At 45.4% G+C, this 16,036-nt stretch overlaps 1 protein-coding gene across 1 annotated transcript in view; it reads right to left on the bottom strand.

Annotated features, from left to right (window-relative positions):
- TNS3 (tensin 3) overlaps positions 1-16,036 on the bottom strand; it is a 308,400-nt gene that overhangs the window by 142,101 nt on the left and 150,263 nt on the right. Inside the window, exons 8-10 of the mRNA XM_025379057.1 lie at positions 14,919-15,041; positions 8,283-8,347; positions 4,057-4,140 (exon numbers count right to left, since the gene is read on the bottom strand). Of these exons, the coding sequence (XP_025234842.1) occupies positions 4,057-4,140; positions 8,283-8,347; positions 14,919-15,041 (272 nt within the window). The remainder of the gene's footprint in view (positions 1-4,056; positions 4,141-8,282; positions 8,348-14,918; positions 15,042-16,036) is intronic.

The raw sequence follows: 16,036 nt of genomic DNA, 5'->3' as shown, positions 1-16,036 counted from the left end.
GGCATTGAATAACGAACCCACTTGTCGGTTACAGAAGCCTCTCAGTGGCTACCTGAGGAGTCGCATCCTCTAGAGAATGTGGAAAACTACTCCCCTTGTATTTTTAAAGTATCCCTTCATGCACCTGAGGTACTGTGTCCAAAATGACAGAAATATCAAAAACCAAATAGTGCCATTTTTACAGGGAGTTAAACAGGCACGAGCAGGACAGGAGAGGGCTCTTTCCGCACCCACTAGGAATGCTGGGTAATGGTTCAGCAATTACCACATTGCCTCTCTGAAAGTGATACACCGGCAGCCGGTGCCAGGAGGAGGCCATTTCCTGATGGTCCATGCCCATTGCACTGTTAACTGAACGCAGGCTCCACGGAGACACAACTTCTCGGGCACATGCATTAACAGACAAAATGGCAGAGTATGACCTTCTCAGGGCACATCACCAGAAAAGGGAAGAAACCCTTAGATAGGCATGCGTACAACTTCCTAAACGCACTGCATGTGCTCACTTCCCAAGCAAAAGGAGGGCAGTATGCATGCGGGCAGCCCACCCTAAGGGAAGAATCAAGGGAAGGGGGCACAAGACGTGGGAAGTGGGCCAGTCTATAAAGTCTAGGACCAAGGTTGAACACCGCACTTGACCTTCATGTGCCCGCTTGAGTCTCTTCTAAGCGTACTTTCCTTTCTTTCCTGTTCTAAAGCCTTTTAAAATAAACTTCCACTCCGGCTCTGAAACTTGACTGTGTCTCTTTTTCTACCTTATGTCTCTCAGTTCTTCCGAGCAGGCAAGAACTGAGGTTGCTGCAGACCCTCACGGATTCACTGCTGGTAACTCTGATACCTTCCACCAGTAACACTATATAGCATTATTTCTAGGACATCCTGATTTCTGCATGCCAAGACATTTGTTTAGTCTGTCTTCCCTTTGCCTCAAAGAGACACCCAAATGTGCATAGACAACATGACTGATGGTCTTAGGTGAGTCCCACTTGGGGCCTCCCAGGGTCACCTTGACAGGCAACACTCAGGAGAGTTCAGCTCCCGAAAGAAACAACTGGCTTCCTGTCACTTTCCCTATTAACTCAGTGATAGGGCCAAGAAACGTGTGTTGCTATCTCAACTCTCTCAGAAAGAAAGGAAAGGTGGAAAAGAAAAGAGATGTCAGAAACATTAATAATTTTAATATTATTTCCATGATGCTGATGATACACCAAAACTATACCAGGATTTTTGGGGGATAGGAGGAGACAGGGTCTAGCTCTGTCATCCAGGCTGGCATGCAGTGGGGCAATTACAGCTCACTGTAACCTCCAACTCATGGGGTCAAGGGATCCTCCCATCTCAGCTTCCAGAGTAGCTGGGACTACAGGTGTGTGCCATCAAATCCAGCTAATTTTTTTTTTTTTTTTTGGATAGAGATGAGGTCTTCCCGTGTTGCTAAGGTAGGTGTCAAACTCCTGGACTCAAGGGATTGTCCTGGCTCAGCCTCCCAAAGAATTGGGATTACAGGCTAGAGTCACTGTGCCGCACCCAGTATTTCTTTTTAACTACTTCTCAAAGAGGAAGGCTTCCAAGTTTAGGTAAGGAAGTTCAGGGGTGCCTCAATAACACAATGGTGGTAATGAGCACCAACAGGAGGCCACACCGGGTGTCAACAAGCTGCTTCTCATGGTTTGCTGAAGACAAGGAAGGTATAAAAACAGAAAACTTACATGGACACATGTAAGTTTTATGGGTCAGCTCCATGGGCCAACTGCTCCATGGCGTTTTAGTGTAACAAGCAAGGTAACAAAGATTCACCTCCCATCGGAGTTGCTATTGAGACTTCTGAGCTCCCCAGCCACAAATTCCACGCTAATTAATTATTCTCAAGAGTGATTATTACAAGTGTGACTTTAAAATGATTTCTTGAGCTCAGTCCTAAAACAGCCTGCAGAGCACCCATCCCACTCCCCAGGCCATTCAGAACAACAGAGAAGCCTCCCATCACAGAGCCTATTCCCATACAAGCTGTCATCACACGTTCTTCTGGTCTCAAACTTTCCTCCAGATCTATCTTATGCATTCATTCAGTTGTTTACACACTCGATTCCCATTTGGTGAGCATCTTTTCATGCAGGCTCTGGTCAAGATAAAAGGAAAAGAGGAAGGAATAAGGGGCATTTCCCTAATCTCAGGAGCAGAGGGATTAACCTTGGAATGTAAAATTAAATCCAGCAAACATTAAAAAATGCAAATGCTCTGGCTTCAAATGTGCAATGATGGGAAGGATGCATGAAAACCTTGGGCGTGGGAACATGAGAAGAGCAGGGCACTGTGGCTCACACCCACAATCCCAGCATTTTGGGAAGCCATGGCAGAAGGATGATTCAAACTCAGGGGTTCAAGACCAGCCTGGGCAACACAGCCTCCCACCACAACCTGGGAGACATTGTCTCCACAAAAATTTTAAAATTAGCTGGGTGTGGTGATGTGCGCCTATAGTCTCAGTTACTCGAGAGGCTGAGGTGGGAGAATTGCTTGAGCCCAGGAGATTGAGGCTGCAGTGAGCCAAGATTGCACCACTGCACTACTGCCTAGGTGACAGAGCAAGACCCTGTTTCAAAAAAAGAAAAAAGAAAAAAAAGAAAATGAGGAGATATTTTCCCCCTTTTCTCATATTCTTTTAATGTTATAAACAAGCTGCTGGTGCCGTAAGAAATAAGAACAAAAAAAAAGGAAAGATGACAGCTGTACTTCCTGTGTGCCAAGCATTCTGCACAGGTTACTCCCTATTTATACCTCATTTTCCATGCAGGAGGTCACATGAATGTCACGATTTTGGAAACTGTTCACCAGAGAAATAACACTTTATGGTTAAAAAAAAAAAAACCCAAGTGACTGTTTAACTAAAATATTTTATAAAATGCTGAGTTTTCTGCACGCAACTTGCACTGCATGTGGGCCTGTTGCTGACCACGGTCCCACACCCTAGCCCATGCACCCAGTTTCAAGAGAAACAGAGCCAGGCCATTGGAAATATCAAGACCAAAGGAAAAGGTGCCACTGGTGATGCTTGAAATCCCTTTCTGCCTGTCTACTCCCATGTCTGCTGACATAGCCCTCAGTTGCACTGGAGAAAACAGATACAAGGCATCAAAACTTGCATACACAAGGCCGGGTGTGCAACTACCTGTCTCCAAAGAGGAACACCATTTGGCAATAGCCTTGGCAATTCTCCTACAAATTCCCTGCTGTGGGCTTTGAAATATGCCGTGGAGCTACCTGGATGGCTCTAGGTGTCACCATCTGTGGAGGAAGTGCACCTGGATGGGGAGCCAGCTGTGGGTCCTTCTCACTGCCTCTCAGCCAGCCCTGCTCAGGTTCTTGACCTCAGCCTGCTGGGGCAGGCAGCAAAAGGAGAAAGTTCTGCACCCCATGGCTATTCCCCATCACTTACTGAGCACTTTCCAGGGGCCATGCCCAGAAGTAGAGAAGGGAGAGATGGGCAGCATGACAGAAAAATACTCCGTGGCCTCAGGGAACTGATCAGCTACAAGAATTGGCCAAACGCAACTGCTAATGTGTTTGTGTAAGTAAAGTTTTACTGGAATGTAGACACATTCCCTGATTTCCATATTGCCCAGGGCTGCTTTCATATTAGAACAGTTGCGATAAAGATCCTACAGCCTGCAAAGCCTAAAATACCCACTCTCCAGTCTGTTGCAGAGAGAGTTCACTGACCCCTGGTCTAGCCAACAGAACCAAGTTCCAACATAATAACGGAAATCAAAACTCACTCCCTGCAAGGGAGGAAGATGCCAACTGGAGCAAGTCCTCCCTCTACCTGTCAGTGCAAGCCAGCAGCATAGGGGGCTCTCTCACCACAGACACACAGGACGGCCTGGTCCTTAACCTGTGGGAGGGACAAGCTTCCCCACCACCCGCTTCATAGTTTTCAGCATGACCCAGGAATCCCACTTAGGTGTTGGGACAGAGGAGATGCCTCTTCTGTTTTCGCATTTTTATATGTAAAATTTCATTCACCTCTTCACTCTGGCTTTGGGGATGTATACATACCGTTTCTGGGAAGGCTGCATTAAAGCTGAAACTTTGTCATCATAAAACTTCTTCATTGCAAACCTGTCAAGGGCCTGGTCAGCGCTGGAGGGAAGAGAGAGAGAGAGAGAGAGTCAACTCAATGGAGCTCACACCACGTGGGTGTGTGATGGGGGATGTGTCTCATGGCTGTTCAAAGCAACCAGCTCCCACAAGCGGCTTCACCCTTTGCTGCATCTGTGCATACCCAATCCACCTGTCTCTTCTTAGATTTCATTTCCCCTTCAGGAATATACTGTGCTCAAAGTGGGAGCCATAGTGCAGGGTCAGAATTCTCATCTGAAATAACAGCACCTTATCTAAAGGTAGGATACTTAAAAGTGCTGAATACCCAGCTTGCAGAAGAACCAACTGAGGCTTCTCAGTAGGCAGGTGGTAGGGCTGGTGTCCAAAACTGTCCCTTGGCCACCCTACCTCCTAAATAAAGATCTTTTTAAGTGGGCTCTGCGACAGAATACCAGGTAGACTCAAGTCTCAGGACCACGAGGATGCAGGGAGCAACCCAGAGCACAAGAGGGAATGGACTCCCCCATGAAGTCCCAAGAGGCACCCTCAGGACACAAGTGGGCCAGCCTGTGCCCCGCCAGTACGTCACTCCCAGGACTGGGCTTGAGAACGCCACAGGGCACTGGGGTTGGAAAAGTGTCTGGGGCCTCGGGGCTGCAGCACTGTTTTTGAAGTGACTGCCATAGAAAGTAACCCTGCTTTCCAACAACATATTTGACCGTCAATGCTAGCTCCACAATGCTGACAGGTAGTATCCGACGGAAACTTCCAGAAACCTCACAGCAGGGCATTCGTGGGGTTTCCTGATCTGACTTCAGCACAAATCCTGGAATATGAGTGTGGTATCTTAACAAATCAAACTCACTTGGGCCAAATGCTTCCTTAAAACCCTGATAGGCCAGGTGCAGTGGCTCACGCCTGTAATGCCAGCACTTTGGGAGGCCAAGGGGGGCGGATCACCTGAGGTCAGGAGTTCAAGACCAGCCAGGCCAACAGGGTGAAATCCAGTCTCTACTAAAAATATAAAAATTACCCGAGCATGATGGTGGGTGCTTATAATCCCAGCTACTCCGGAGGCTGAGGCAGAAGAATCACTTGAACCCAGGAGGTGGAAATTGTAGTGAGCAGAGATTGCACCATTGCACTCCAGCCTGGGTGACAGAGTGAGACTCCAGCTCAAAACAACAATAACAACAACAACAACAAAACCTGATAAAGTGCCCCTTTACTTAGAAAAATGTGTCTATGCCCCTCTAGAAAAATGATGTACATAAGCACTGTGGACTTCATAAAAATACAGCTAGAGAGACAGGTAGGAGGAAAAAGAAACATACTCAAAAGTAAGTTGAGTGTGATATGACTTTCACAGAATGCTATAAAATGGACAACTTGCTATGTGCATTTGCTAGCAAGGGACTGTGCTGGTAGGGCAGTCGCAAACAGAAGGGCCCACTTTAGCACCAAGTCCATCACATACTGAGCAGGAGAGTGCAGCTCCATAGCCTCCCAGTGACTTTTAAGCATTCCTTTTTCTGGAATTCCTTGTTTTATTAAATGCTGAGAATACATTTTGACCAATGTTTATTTTCCATAGTAATACTGTTGGTAGTAATAATATTAGTACTGGTTGTGTCGTTATAACTCTATTTTTATGGTGTTGATACAAGAATGTTCTTTTCTGGTGACTTGAAGTTTCTGTTTTCTTCTGTTTGCAGTTTTTGATAAAGACCTCAAATGTGTGCTTGTGCTATCTGGGATTACTCTACTTCTGGAATATAATCTAAGAGGGAACATTGTAGAGATGATCATAGATGTATGTATAAGAATGTGTTCATCATGGCATGCTTTGCAGTAGAAAACAACTGGAAGCAACCTAAATTTAAAAAAAAAAAAAACACTTGGGAGGCCAAGGTAGGTGAATCACGAGGTCAGGAGTTCAAGACCAGCCTGGCCAACATGGTGAAACCACATCTCTACTAAAAATACAAAAAATTAGCTGGGCATAGTGGCGGGCACCTATAATCACAGCTACTCGAGAGGCTGAGGCAGGAGAATCACGTGAACCCGGGAGGTGGAGGTTACAGTGAGCCAATATCACGCCACTGCACTCCAGCCCCAGCGACAGAGTGAGACTCTGTCTTAAACACACACACACACACACACACACACACACACACACACACACACACAACCGGAAGCAACTTGGATAGGCAAAATCAGCAAATGCTTAAATACATAACATATCCATTGAATAAAATGCTATGCTGCCACTGAAATGATGTCGGGGAATGATGCGTATAAAATGATATTAATGTAGAAAAGCAAGTCACAAAAAGTATGTAGTATCAGCGCATTTAATTGAAAGGCACTTAATACTATTACTCCTACTAATCATAGCAGCATTAATGACAGCCAATAACCCGAGTACCAATGCTGTTCTAAGTGCTTTTTGTGCAATGATATGGTGAACTGTCACAACATTCTGGGAAGCAGGACTACCATCATTTTCCAGGTAAGGATGCGGAGGCTTAAATCAGGTAAATTGCCTGATGCATGCAGTTGAAATACATATTGACTATTAAGAGAAAACAGAGTTTGCAGCAAGAGTGTCAAAGGTGTGCTTTTAGTCCTTAGACATTTACCCTTCTCCAAAAATTCAGGACTATCTACAGTGCATGGAACTTTGGTTCAGGCAGTACGACTTTGCTGGGGATAGAAATGCTTAGGTGTGGCTGGGCGCGGTGGCTCATGCCTGTAATCCCAGCACTTTGGCAGGCCGAGGTGAATGACCACCTGAGGTCAAGAGTTCAAGACCAGCCTGGCCAACATGGTGAAACCCCATCTCTACTAAAAATACAAAAAATTAGCTGCGCATGGTGGGACGCATCTATAATCCCAGCTACTCAGGAGGCTGAGGCAGGAGAATAGCTTGAACCTGGGAGGCGGAGGTTGCAGTGAGCCGAGATTGAGCCACGCTGGGCAATGGAGCAAGACTCTGTCTTAAAAAAAAGAAAATGCTGAGGCGGTCTCTGTCCAGAACCAGCCAGGCTATGTTTGGTCACCTACCAAATGTCTTTGGCATCACTGAGGGATGGATGTGCCCAGGAACCTCGATTTTCCTGGCGCACACACACACCGATGATTATTCTCACCAAGAGGGTGGCTGATTTTCACTTGGGGGTTGGTTTCCTCCCTGGCAGGCACCAACTCCCCAACTGGTTTCCAGAGAAAACATTCAGAAAGTCAAATTTCACTCCTTGGTGCTAGAAAGGAAAAGGTTTATTGGCTGATATGAATAAGCTTCTATTTCCTCAGAATGGAAAGCTCAGGCTTTACAAAGAGGCCATTGAGAAGACAGGGCAGATGCAAATGCAGACCCCACAAATAATGTTATTTTCTGCACTGCATTTCAGCGTGAGTGAAGATCTGCATTCTGGGAAGGGTCCAGGGTATACACCACAGCTGCCCAGGGCCAGGAGGATGGGCATAGGACTGAGGTCCTTGTGGCCCTACCATGTTTGTGTCATGCCTGGCTAAGGGGACCCGAGTGGCACCTCCAAAGTCTCCACGATTACAGTTCCATCTCATGGAAACCAGCCGAGATCTGGCTCCCCACTCCTGGGCTGTGAGATCATGAGCAAGCTGCCTGGCTCCTCTGAGCCTCGCTTCCCTCACCCATGCAATGGGAATGACAGTAACTGCTTCATGGGTTAGTTAGGAGAATTCAGGAAGAAAAGGAAAATATTCAGCATACTTCCCAGAGGCCCAGTGCCTGCAAAAGAGGTGGCTGTCACCATCATTATATACAAGGTATGAACTGATTTAGTGAGACCACTCTGTTCTTAATTTTCATAATGGTGACTTTTACCTCTGTTATTCTTTATTAGAGAATTCTCTATTAGAGAATAAGGGACAGTGGGGCCACTTATTTTTTTAACGCCTCCATGGAAGTACTTAGAATCAATCATACATAGCCACCCAACATGGAAAATGCCACTTTCACAAGTGTAAACGCTTAACTGGAAGCTGGGTTTCCAGGCACTGACCACCCCAGCACTGGGGGATGGGAAACACAGGTCAGCCGAGCCCTTGGTGCCCAGAACAGCTCCCACGCAGCCTTCAGTCCCATGCAGGCTCCGCTTTTAGCACCTCAAGACAGTGAGCTGACATCTTCATCCTACCTGGCTGAGACGTTGGTGAAATGCATGTAGGACGATATGACCACTCCTATGCGTCCTTTCCCACCCTGCAGGAGACAAAAACATGAGCTGATTTTCTCTGAAATCCCACAGCAGAGATGTAATTAGAACAGGAAAAGACTCACTAGTGGACAAAATAATAGAGAGCTTGCTTTGGAGGTTAGGCCAGCATCACCTGCAGCCTTCCGGTCTGGGAGAGTCAGTACCCAGGGCAACTGGAGTCTCTGCAACAGGGAACCTGCACGCCGGGTGCAAACAGTAAGAGCGGGTGCTAACTGGAGCAGCCGTAGAAGCCCAGGAGGGCAGATCAACACAGTATCTGCCTGTCATTTCACCCAATTAGGCTGGAAGAAACTGTGCCAGGAGCTGCAGCAATTAGCATGACTTAATTATCCAGGTCAGACAGAAGTGAACGCCTGCCTGCTCACGGGTTGATAATGATCAGGGCTGCACACACAGCTCAGTATGAGTGGAACATAGATTCCAGCTCACTGGCAGCACTGCCAGCACCTGAGCTCCAGGTATAGCCCCGTAGCCCACCCTCATTACACAGAGAGGAACCACTGTCCCAGGCAGACGTTCTGAAAAGGACTCACTCAAACCATAACCACAGACACCAACAGCCCAGCCCACAAACCAGCAACACCAGCAGAAGAAGCAGAAACTGGACAGGCCAATCCTTACCCAGAGCCACAGAGCGCCACCTTCGAGAACATACTCTTACAACCTACAACAGCCGATTGCAAACCACAGCCCAGGAGCTACTTCTGCCCATTACCTACTTTCCCACAACTTGTGAGCTGCGAGTCATTTTTACATTTTCAAACCATTGAGGAAAAATTTTGAAAAGATAAGATTCCATGTCATGTGAAATTGTGTTCAGATTTCAGTGTCCACACACAAAGTTTGACTAGAACATGGCCACTCCCATCTGTTTACCTACATCCAGGGCTGCTTCCACCCTCGCTGCAGGGGGAGGTTTCAGTATTTGCAGCAAGACCATGGGGCCTGCAAAGCGTAAAATACAATCTGGCTCTTTTTAAAAATATTTGCCAATCCCTGATCTGGAATCACATAAAGCCAAAATGGCAGGGCCTCTAATATGTACCTCCCTAACTTCTTGAGAAGAAACTACTGATCAAATTCAAGTCACAATTCTGATAAGCCCAGTCATGCATGAATGTCACCCAGGAGCATCCTTCTCTCTTTCAGTGAAAGTCAAGAGCATGCCTTATAGATACTCAATGCAGGCACTTGACACACTCTTTGCAGCTGAATCCTGGCACGTGCAGTTATTAACGGTATGGCTACTAGTATGCTTCTTGCATAAAACTATATTTGACAGCAATTCACCTACAAAGAAACAGCACCTCAGCCAAAACAGGCACACATGGTGGCGACATTCACCCCATTATCAATTGCTTTTGTGGCACTATTTATGGATATATAAAGCAAGTGGGTTTTTTTGTTGGTTTTTTTGGTTTTTTTTTTTTTTTTTTTTTGATAAAGTTTTTCTTTTTTTTGGAGACAGAGTTTCACTCTTCTTGCCCAGGCTGGAGTGCAATGGCACAATCTCGGCTCACCGCAACCTTCGCCTCCCGAGTTCAAGCAATTCTCCTGCCTCAGCCTCCTGAGTAGCTGGAATTACAGGCATGCATCACCATGCCCAGTTAATTTTTTGTATTTTTAATAGAGACGGGGTGGCTCCACGTTGATTAGGCTGATCTCGAACTCCCGACATCAGGTGATCCGCCCGCCTCGGCCTCCCAAAGTGCTGGGATTACAGGCATGAGCCACTGCGCCCAGCCTATAGAGCAAATATTAAAAGATCTGAAGGGACAGATAGAAATACCACAACCATAGGGGACTTTAGTACCCCATTTTCAACAATGGACAGATCACCTAGACAGAAAACCAGTAAGAAAACAGGGTACTCAACCTGCACTTTAGACCAAATAGACCTTACAGACATATACAGAACATCACATCAGAATGCCCATTCTTCTCAAGTGCACACAGAAAGTTCTCCAGGATAGATGGCACGTTAGGCCACAGAACAAACCTTAAAGAATTTAAGAAGACTGAAATCATATCCAGTATCTTTTTTTTTATTTTTTTTTATTTTTTGGGGGGATGGAGTCTCACTCTGTCATCCAGGCAGGAGTGCAGTGGCATGATCTCAGCTCACTGCAATCTCTGCTGCCTGGGTTCAAGCGATTCTCGTGCCTCAGCCTCCCGAGTAGCAGGGAATACAGGTGCTGACACCACACCCAGCTAATTTTTTTGTATTTTTAGTACAGATGGGGTTTCGTCATGTTGGCCAGGCTGGTCTCGAACTGCTGATCTCAACTGATCTGCCCGCCTTGGCCTCCCAAAGTGCTGGGATTATAGGCATGAGCCACCACGCCTGGCCTCAAGTATCATTTCTGACCATAGTGGCATGAAACTAGAAATCAATAACAGGAGGAATCTTGGAAAATTCACAAGTTTATGGAAATTAAACAACATACTCCTAAATAACTATTGGGTTAAAGAAAAAAAATCAAAAGAGAGATTTAGAAATATTTTGAGAAAAACAAAAACTGAAACATAACACACGAAAACTTATGGGGTGCAGCAAAAGCAGTTGTAAGAGGAAAGTTTATGGCAATAAATGCCTATGTTAAAAGAGGAAAAAAACTCTCAAATAAAAAAACCTAATGTTAGGCTGGGCGTGGTGGCTCACACCTGTAATTCCAGCATTTTGGAAGGCCAGGGTGGGTGGATCACGAGGTCAGGAGATCAAGACCATCCTGGCCAACATGGTGAAACCCCGTCTCTATTAAAAATACAAAAATTAGCTGGCTGTGGTGGCATGTGCCTGTAATCCCAGCTACTCAGGCGGCTGAGGCAGGAGAATCGCTTGAACCAGGGAATCAAGGTTGCAGTGAGCCGAGATCACACCACTGCACTACTGCACTCCAGCATGGTGACAGAGCGAGACTCCATCTCAAAAAACAAAACAAAACAAAAAATCTAATGTTGCACCTAAAGGAGCAAAGAACAAACTAAACCCCAAATTAGTAAAGGAAGGAAAAAACAAAGATCAGAGCAGAAACAAATAAAGGAGAGACTAGAAAAACAATAGTAAAGATCAAGAAAACTAACAGTTGCATTTTCTGAAGACTAACGAAATTGACAAACCTTTACCTAGACTAAGATAAAAAGAGAAAACTCAAAATCAGAAATGAAAGAGCAGTCATCGTAACTGATGTCATGTAAGACACCAAGAAACACAAAAATACTATGAACAATTATGCAGCAATAAATTGGATAACCTGTAATAACCTCATAAATTCCTAGACACATACAACCTACCAAGACTGAATCATGAAGAAACAGAAAATCTGAACAAAACAGTAACAAGAAAGGAGACTGAATCAGTAATATAAACTTTCCTATCAAAGAAAAGCCCAGGACCTGGTTACTTAACTGATGAATTCCATCATTGAAAAAAAGAGAGAACTTTGCTATGGTTTAAATATTAGCCCCTTCCAAAACTCATGTTAAAATTTAATCTCCAATGCGGCAGTATTGAGTGGTAAGGCCTTTAAGAGATGACTGGGTCATGAGGAACCTTGCCTTCATGAATGGGTTAATACATCTGTGGATTAATTAACTAATGGGTTAACGGGTTATCACAGGAGCCCTCGCCATGTGATGCCCCATGCAGCCTCAGGACTCTGCAGAGTCCCCAACAGCAAGAAGGCTCTCACCAGATGCAACCCCTTGAGCTCGGACATCTCAGCCCCTATAAATATTAAGAAATAAATTCCTTTTATTTACAAATTACCCAGTTTCACGTATTCTGTTATAAGTAACAGAAAACAGACTAATGCAAACTCTGCCAGAAAGCTGAAGAAATGCAAACACTTTCAAACTCATTTTACAAGGCCAGCAGTACCCTGATATGAGGTCTTTCTTAATGCAATAGTAAGTATTTAAGGCTTTGCAGGCTGCAAGGTCTTGTTTCCACTGTTCAAACCTACCCCTGCAGTGTGGGCGGAAGCAGATATGGATGTACGTGAACAGATAAGAGGTGGCCATGTTCCACTCAAACTTTACCTATGGAACTGAAGTAGAACACCTTCATATAATGTTCATGTAAATACAGCTCTTAGCTCACAGGTTGTAGAAAACACAAAAGGGCACGATAGGCTCATGGGCTGTTATGCTTTAGCGCAAGCACCATTCTTTTGGACTTGGAACTATTCTTAGTAAAAATCATAGAATCACTAATTGCACAATTTTCTGTGGGTATTCTTCACCATGGACTGAGAAACAAAAGGTATGGCATGGATGAAATCTCCCAAAAGAACTGCAGGCCATTTCTGGTCAATCAATAACCAGGGTGTGGAGGGGTGAGGAGGAGACTGCACACACCCACACAAACACAAGCCTCTGCATCACACAGCAGAACGGGAAGCACAGCAGGACCGACCCTTACTCTGTTCCCGCCCAGGCTGAGACAGGCCCAGCTATGCTAGAAATTCCTGGCATGTGTGGAAGGAAACGCGCATTCTGCAAAGCAGGCGGATTTCGGCACATGTCAGCGATTTCACCCCCGCAGTGATGATGATGAACTTCTGTTAACATCGACATCAGCAATTTCAAATTAAAAGAGGGCTTATCTCTCAGGGCACAATTTCTAAGCGTTTCAAAAATGGTTTACATGGCACCAGAAGAGGGCAAGTGATTAGCAAATCACTTCTGAGAAGTTTCAACATGTTCCCATGAATTCCACTAGCAAGAGCTGTCCAGAAAGCCCAAAGTTGCTTAGTGAAAGGATGCATTTTAGAAAGCTCTAGGTGGTCCTCACTGACACCCATATGTTTTAAATAATCTCATCATTTCTCTCAATTTCATTAAAAAATTGAAGTGAACAACAATTAAAATGGAATAAATGGCCAAGGGTGGCACTTTTCAAGTACAACAACTCCAAGAGTCTTCTGACAATGCAGCTGGCAGCAGGTCTGGGTGCGCCCTAGAACCTGCACTTTCCACAGGTGCTGCTGCTGGGCCCAGGCTCGTAAGTCAGAAATGCTGCTCAGAACAGCTTACTACGTGATCCCAGGCAATGATGATCCATCAATATCAGGCTCACTGTGTCAAAATCACCACACCAAGCCTGAAAAGCATAGGTTGTTTTAATTAACAAGAATTATATTTATTTAAAAGTCTGTCTGTCTCTCTCTCTCTCTTTCTCTCTCTTAGTTTGCACCAAAACACAATTTGGGCGGAGAATCCATAATTTAACATAATGCTTGAAAAGATCAGGTCATCATAGATAATTTGGTGGTCCTAAAGTGTGTACCTGTCCATTTAGGGGGAAAATATGATCAAGGTAGATGTGAGGAAAGAGACAACACCAGAGAGACGCAAATAACATCTGTGTTCCCCTGATGGAAGTTTCCTGCACATCGAGTGGTCATCAAATGCCTTACAGCTGTAAACATCACCCACAAGCCGGCCTACCTAGTGACTTTGCAGGAAAGATATGAGAGTCTAATATAACTCAAAGGGAAGCTTCTTTCAAACTAAATTCCATAATACAATGGAGTTCTGTGCAGTTTTTTAGTGTGAAAGAGTCTGGAAGAATAAATCACACACACACACACACACACACACTTCTGTCTTGAACCGTCAGCACTTCCTAGATACTTTGATGGTCCTAAGAATGCTTTGTCAAACACACAAAATAGGGAGCTGCCCATTAACGAACAGTTACCCCAGGCCACTGGCTACATCCTTTCCCAGAGAATTCCTCCCTGATTCAAGGTGTGACTGGGATAAGAACTTTACTCTAATAGTACGTTTCTGGCAGGAGGGTTAAGCTTCACACACTTACCCCTCAGAAAGTTTGCTTTCGGTCCAACCCCTTTCAACACCAATCACATTTGAGGAGCAGTACAAAGCAGCTGAGAAAACTGGGAATTAAGACAAAAGATCCCAGAAGGTGGGAGGAGGAAGCATGGAAGGAACCTGAGGCAGCCAGGAGGAGGAGTGCCCGTCAGTTATGCACCCAGGCTGCCAGCACCCACCAAGCCTGCCGGGGCTGACACACAGACAGTCCTGGCCACTCTGTGAAGATGCACAGGCCATGTCTGCACTGCAATGGCTCCACTTGGAAAGGTCGACATGTTTACTGCAAAGGCATCATACCATCATCTAGTCCATCAACTGATTACCGTAACTCAGACGGCATGAAAAGTCTGACACAGTCCATCTGAAAAGGGCATAGCTCTTTTAAAAAGGAGAGCTTTCCATGAAAAATAAAATTCAACAAAAATGAGACAATTTACTCTCATAACCGTGGTCAATTTGGCGTCAACAGTTTCAAATGTCCAGCTACACATTCAGGGACCGTAATCCTATAAATTCTAAAGCCGAACTTGGGGAGGTGTGATAACTCTGTTTCCTTCTCTAAGAGCAAGTAGAAAAACCTAAAAACACACCCATAAGGAGCACATCACACCAGCTCAAAGTGGAAATGTGCTCCGATGCAGCACTGTTCTCCATCGCAACTCCAAGGGCTGAAGCCCAGCCAGACCCCCAAATGTGAGAGGTGGGCGCGCTCACCCTGCAGTGAATGACGACCACATGCTGGGGGTCGCTGTTCAGCCAAGACTCCTGCGCCTTGCATATGGTGCACATCTTATCCAGGGGCGGTGCGTGGAGTTCTGGCCAGCCCACATCCATGATCTGCAACAAGAGAGGGGAGCTTCCTCAGTTTCCATTTCCTGAAACCTTCTGAGGCCATCTCACAACGACTTCTTTCATCATCGATGTATTTCATTTGGGAGTAAAGAGCATGCTGGGTGACCCTTTTCTAAAACTCAGTGAGCATGAGGACCCGCACTTCCTTCACTGGGAAGAAAAAACAAAGCGTTATACTGCCCATGTGATGCCGCTTCTTCCAGGGGCTCGTCTGCTCTTCCGCAGCTGAGGTGACAACTCTAGAAAGGTCTTTGAGTTGCTGATGGTGCAGGTTGTGTGAAGAGGGCCGCAGTCCAGGGATGTCTCAAACAGGAGTCCGAGGCCCAAGCTGCTGCCAAAATCTCCCCACTGGGGTTAAAATCCCAGTTTGGAGACGGCAGCCAGCCATCTCCTACACACTGTGCAGACAACACGTCAGAGACAATCTCCTGGAAAGGCAGGACTTAAGAAGGAAGCACCTTCAAAACCCTGATTAAGTTTGGTGCTTGGACAAAGAAAATCACCACCATGCTAAGGACACAGAGACTCTGCGCAGAACTGCAGCTCTGAGCCTCCCGAGGCTCACACACGTCCACAGTGGCCCACAGTGGCCACACGGGGGAGCTGTTTTTCCTTTGATTTCCTTTTGTCAGTGGGCGAGGACAAGGAGCTCTATCTTATGATGAAAGTCGTGGAAATAGTGTAAAATTGTCGGAAATTTCAGAAAACTGCCAGGAAGTAGGAAAAGTCATTATCCCTGCCACCACTCAAAGATAACCACTACAACGTTTTCATGAATCCCTTAGTCTCTTTTCTATGTACATTTAGCATAATTGAGATACTATTATACATAAATTCTATACTATTATTAACTAGTATTAAAATAAGCAACTTATCATGTTTCTGCTTTGTTACTCTAATGGCTGCAAAATATTTCAACATATAGAATATACACAGCCATATGTACCATAACTTATGTTGACTCAGTCTTAAAATTCTCC

The sequence above is a fragment of the Theropithecus gelada genome, chromosome 3 (genome assembly GCF_003255815.1).
Source record: "Theropithecus gelada isolate Dixy chromosome 3, Tgel_1.0, whole genome shotgun sequence".
Taxonomy (NCBI): domain Eukaryota; kingdom Metazoa; phylum Chordata; class Mammalia; order Primates; family Cercopithecidae; genus Theropithecus; species Theropithecus gelada.
This window is presented reverse-complemented; position numbering and strand designations above follow the sequence as displayed.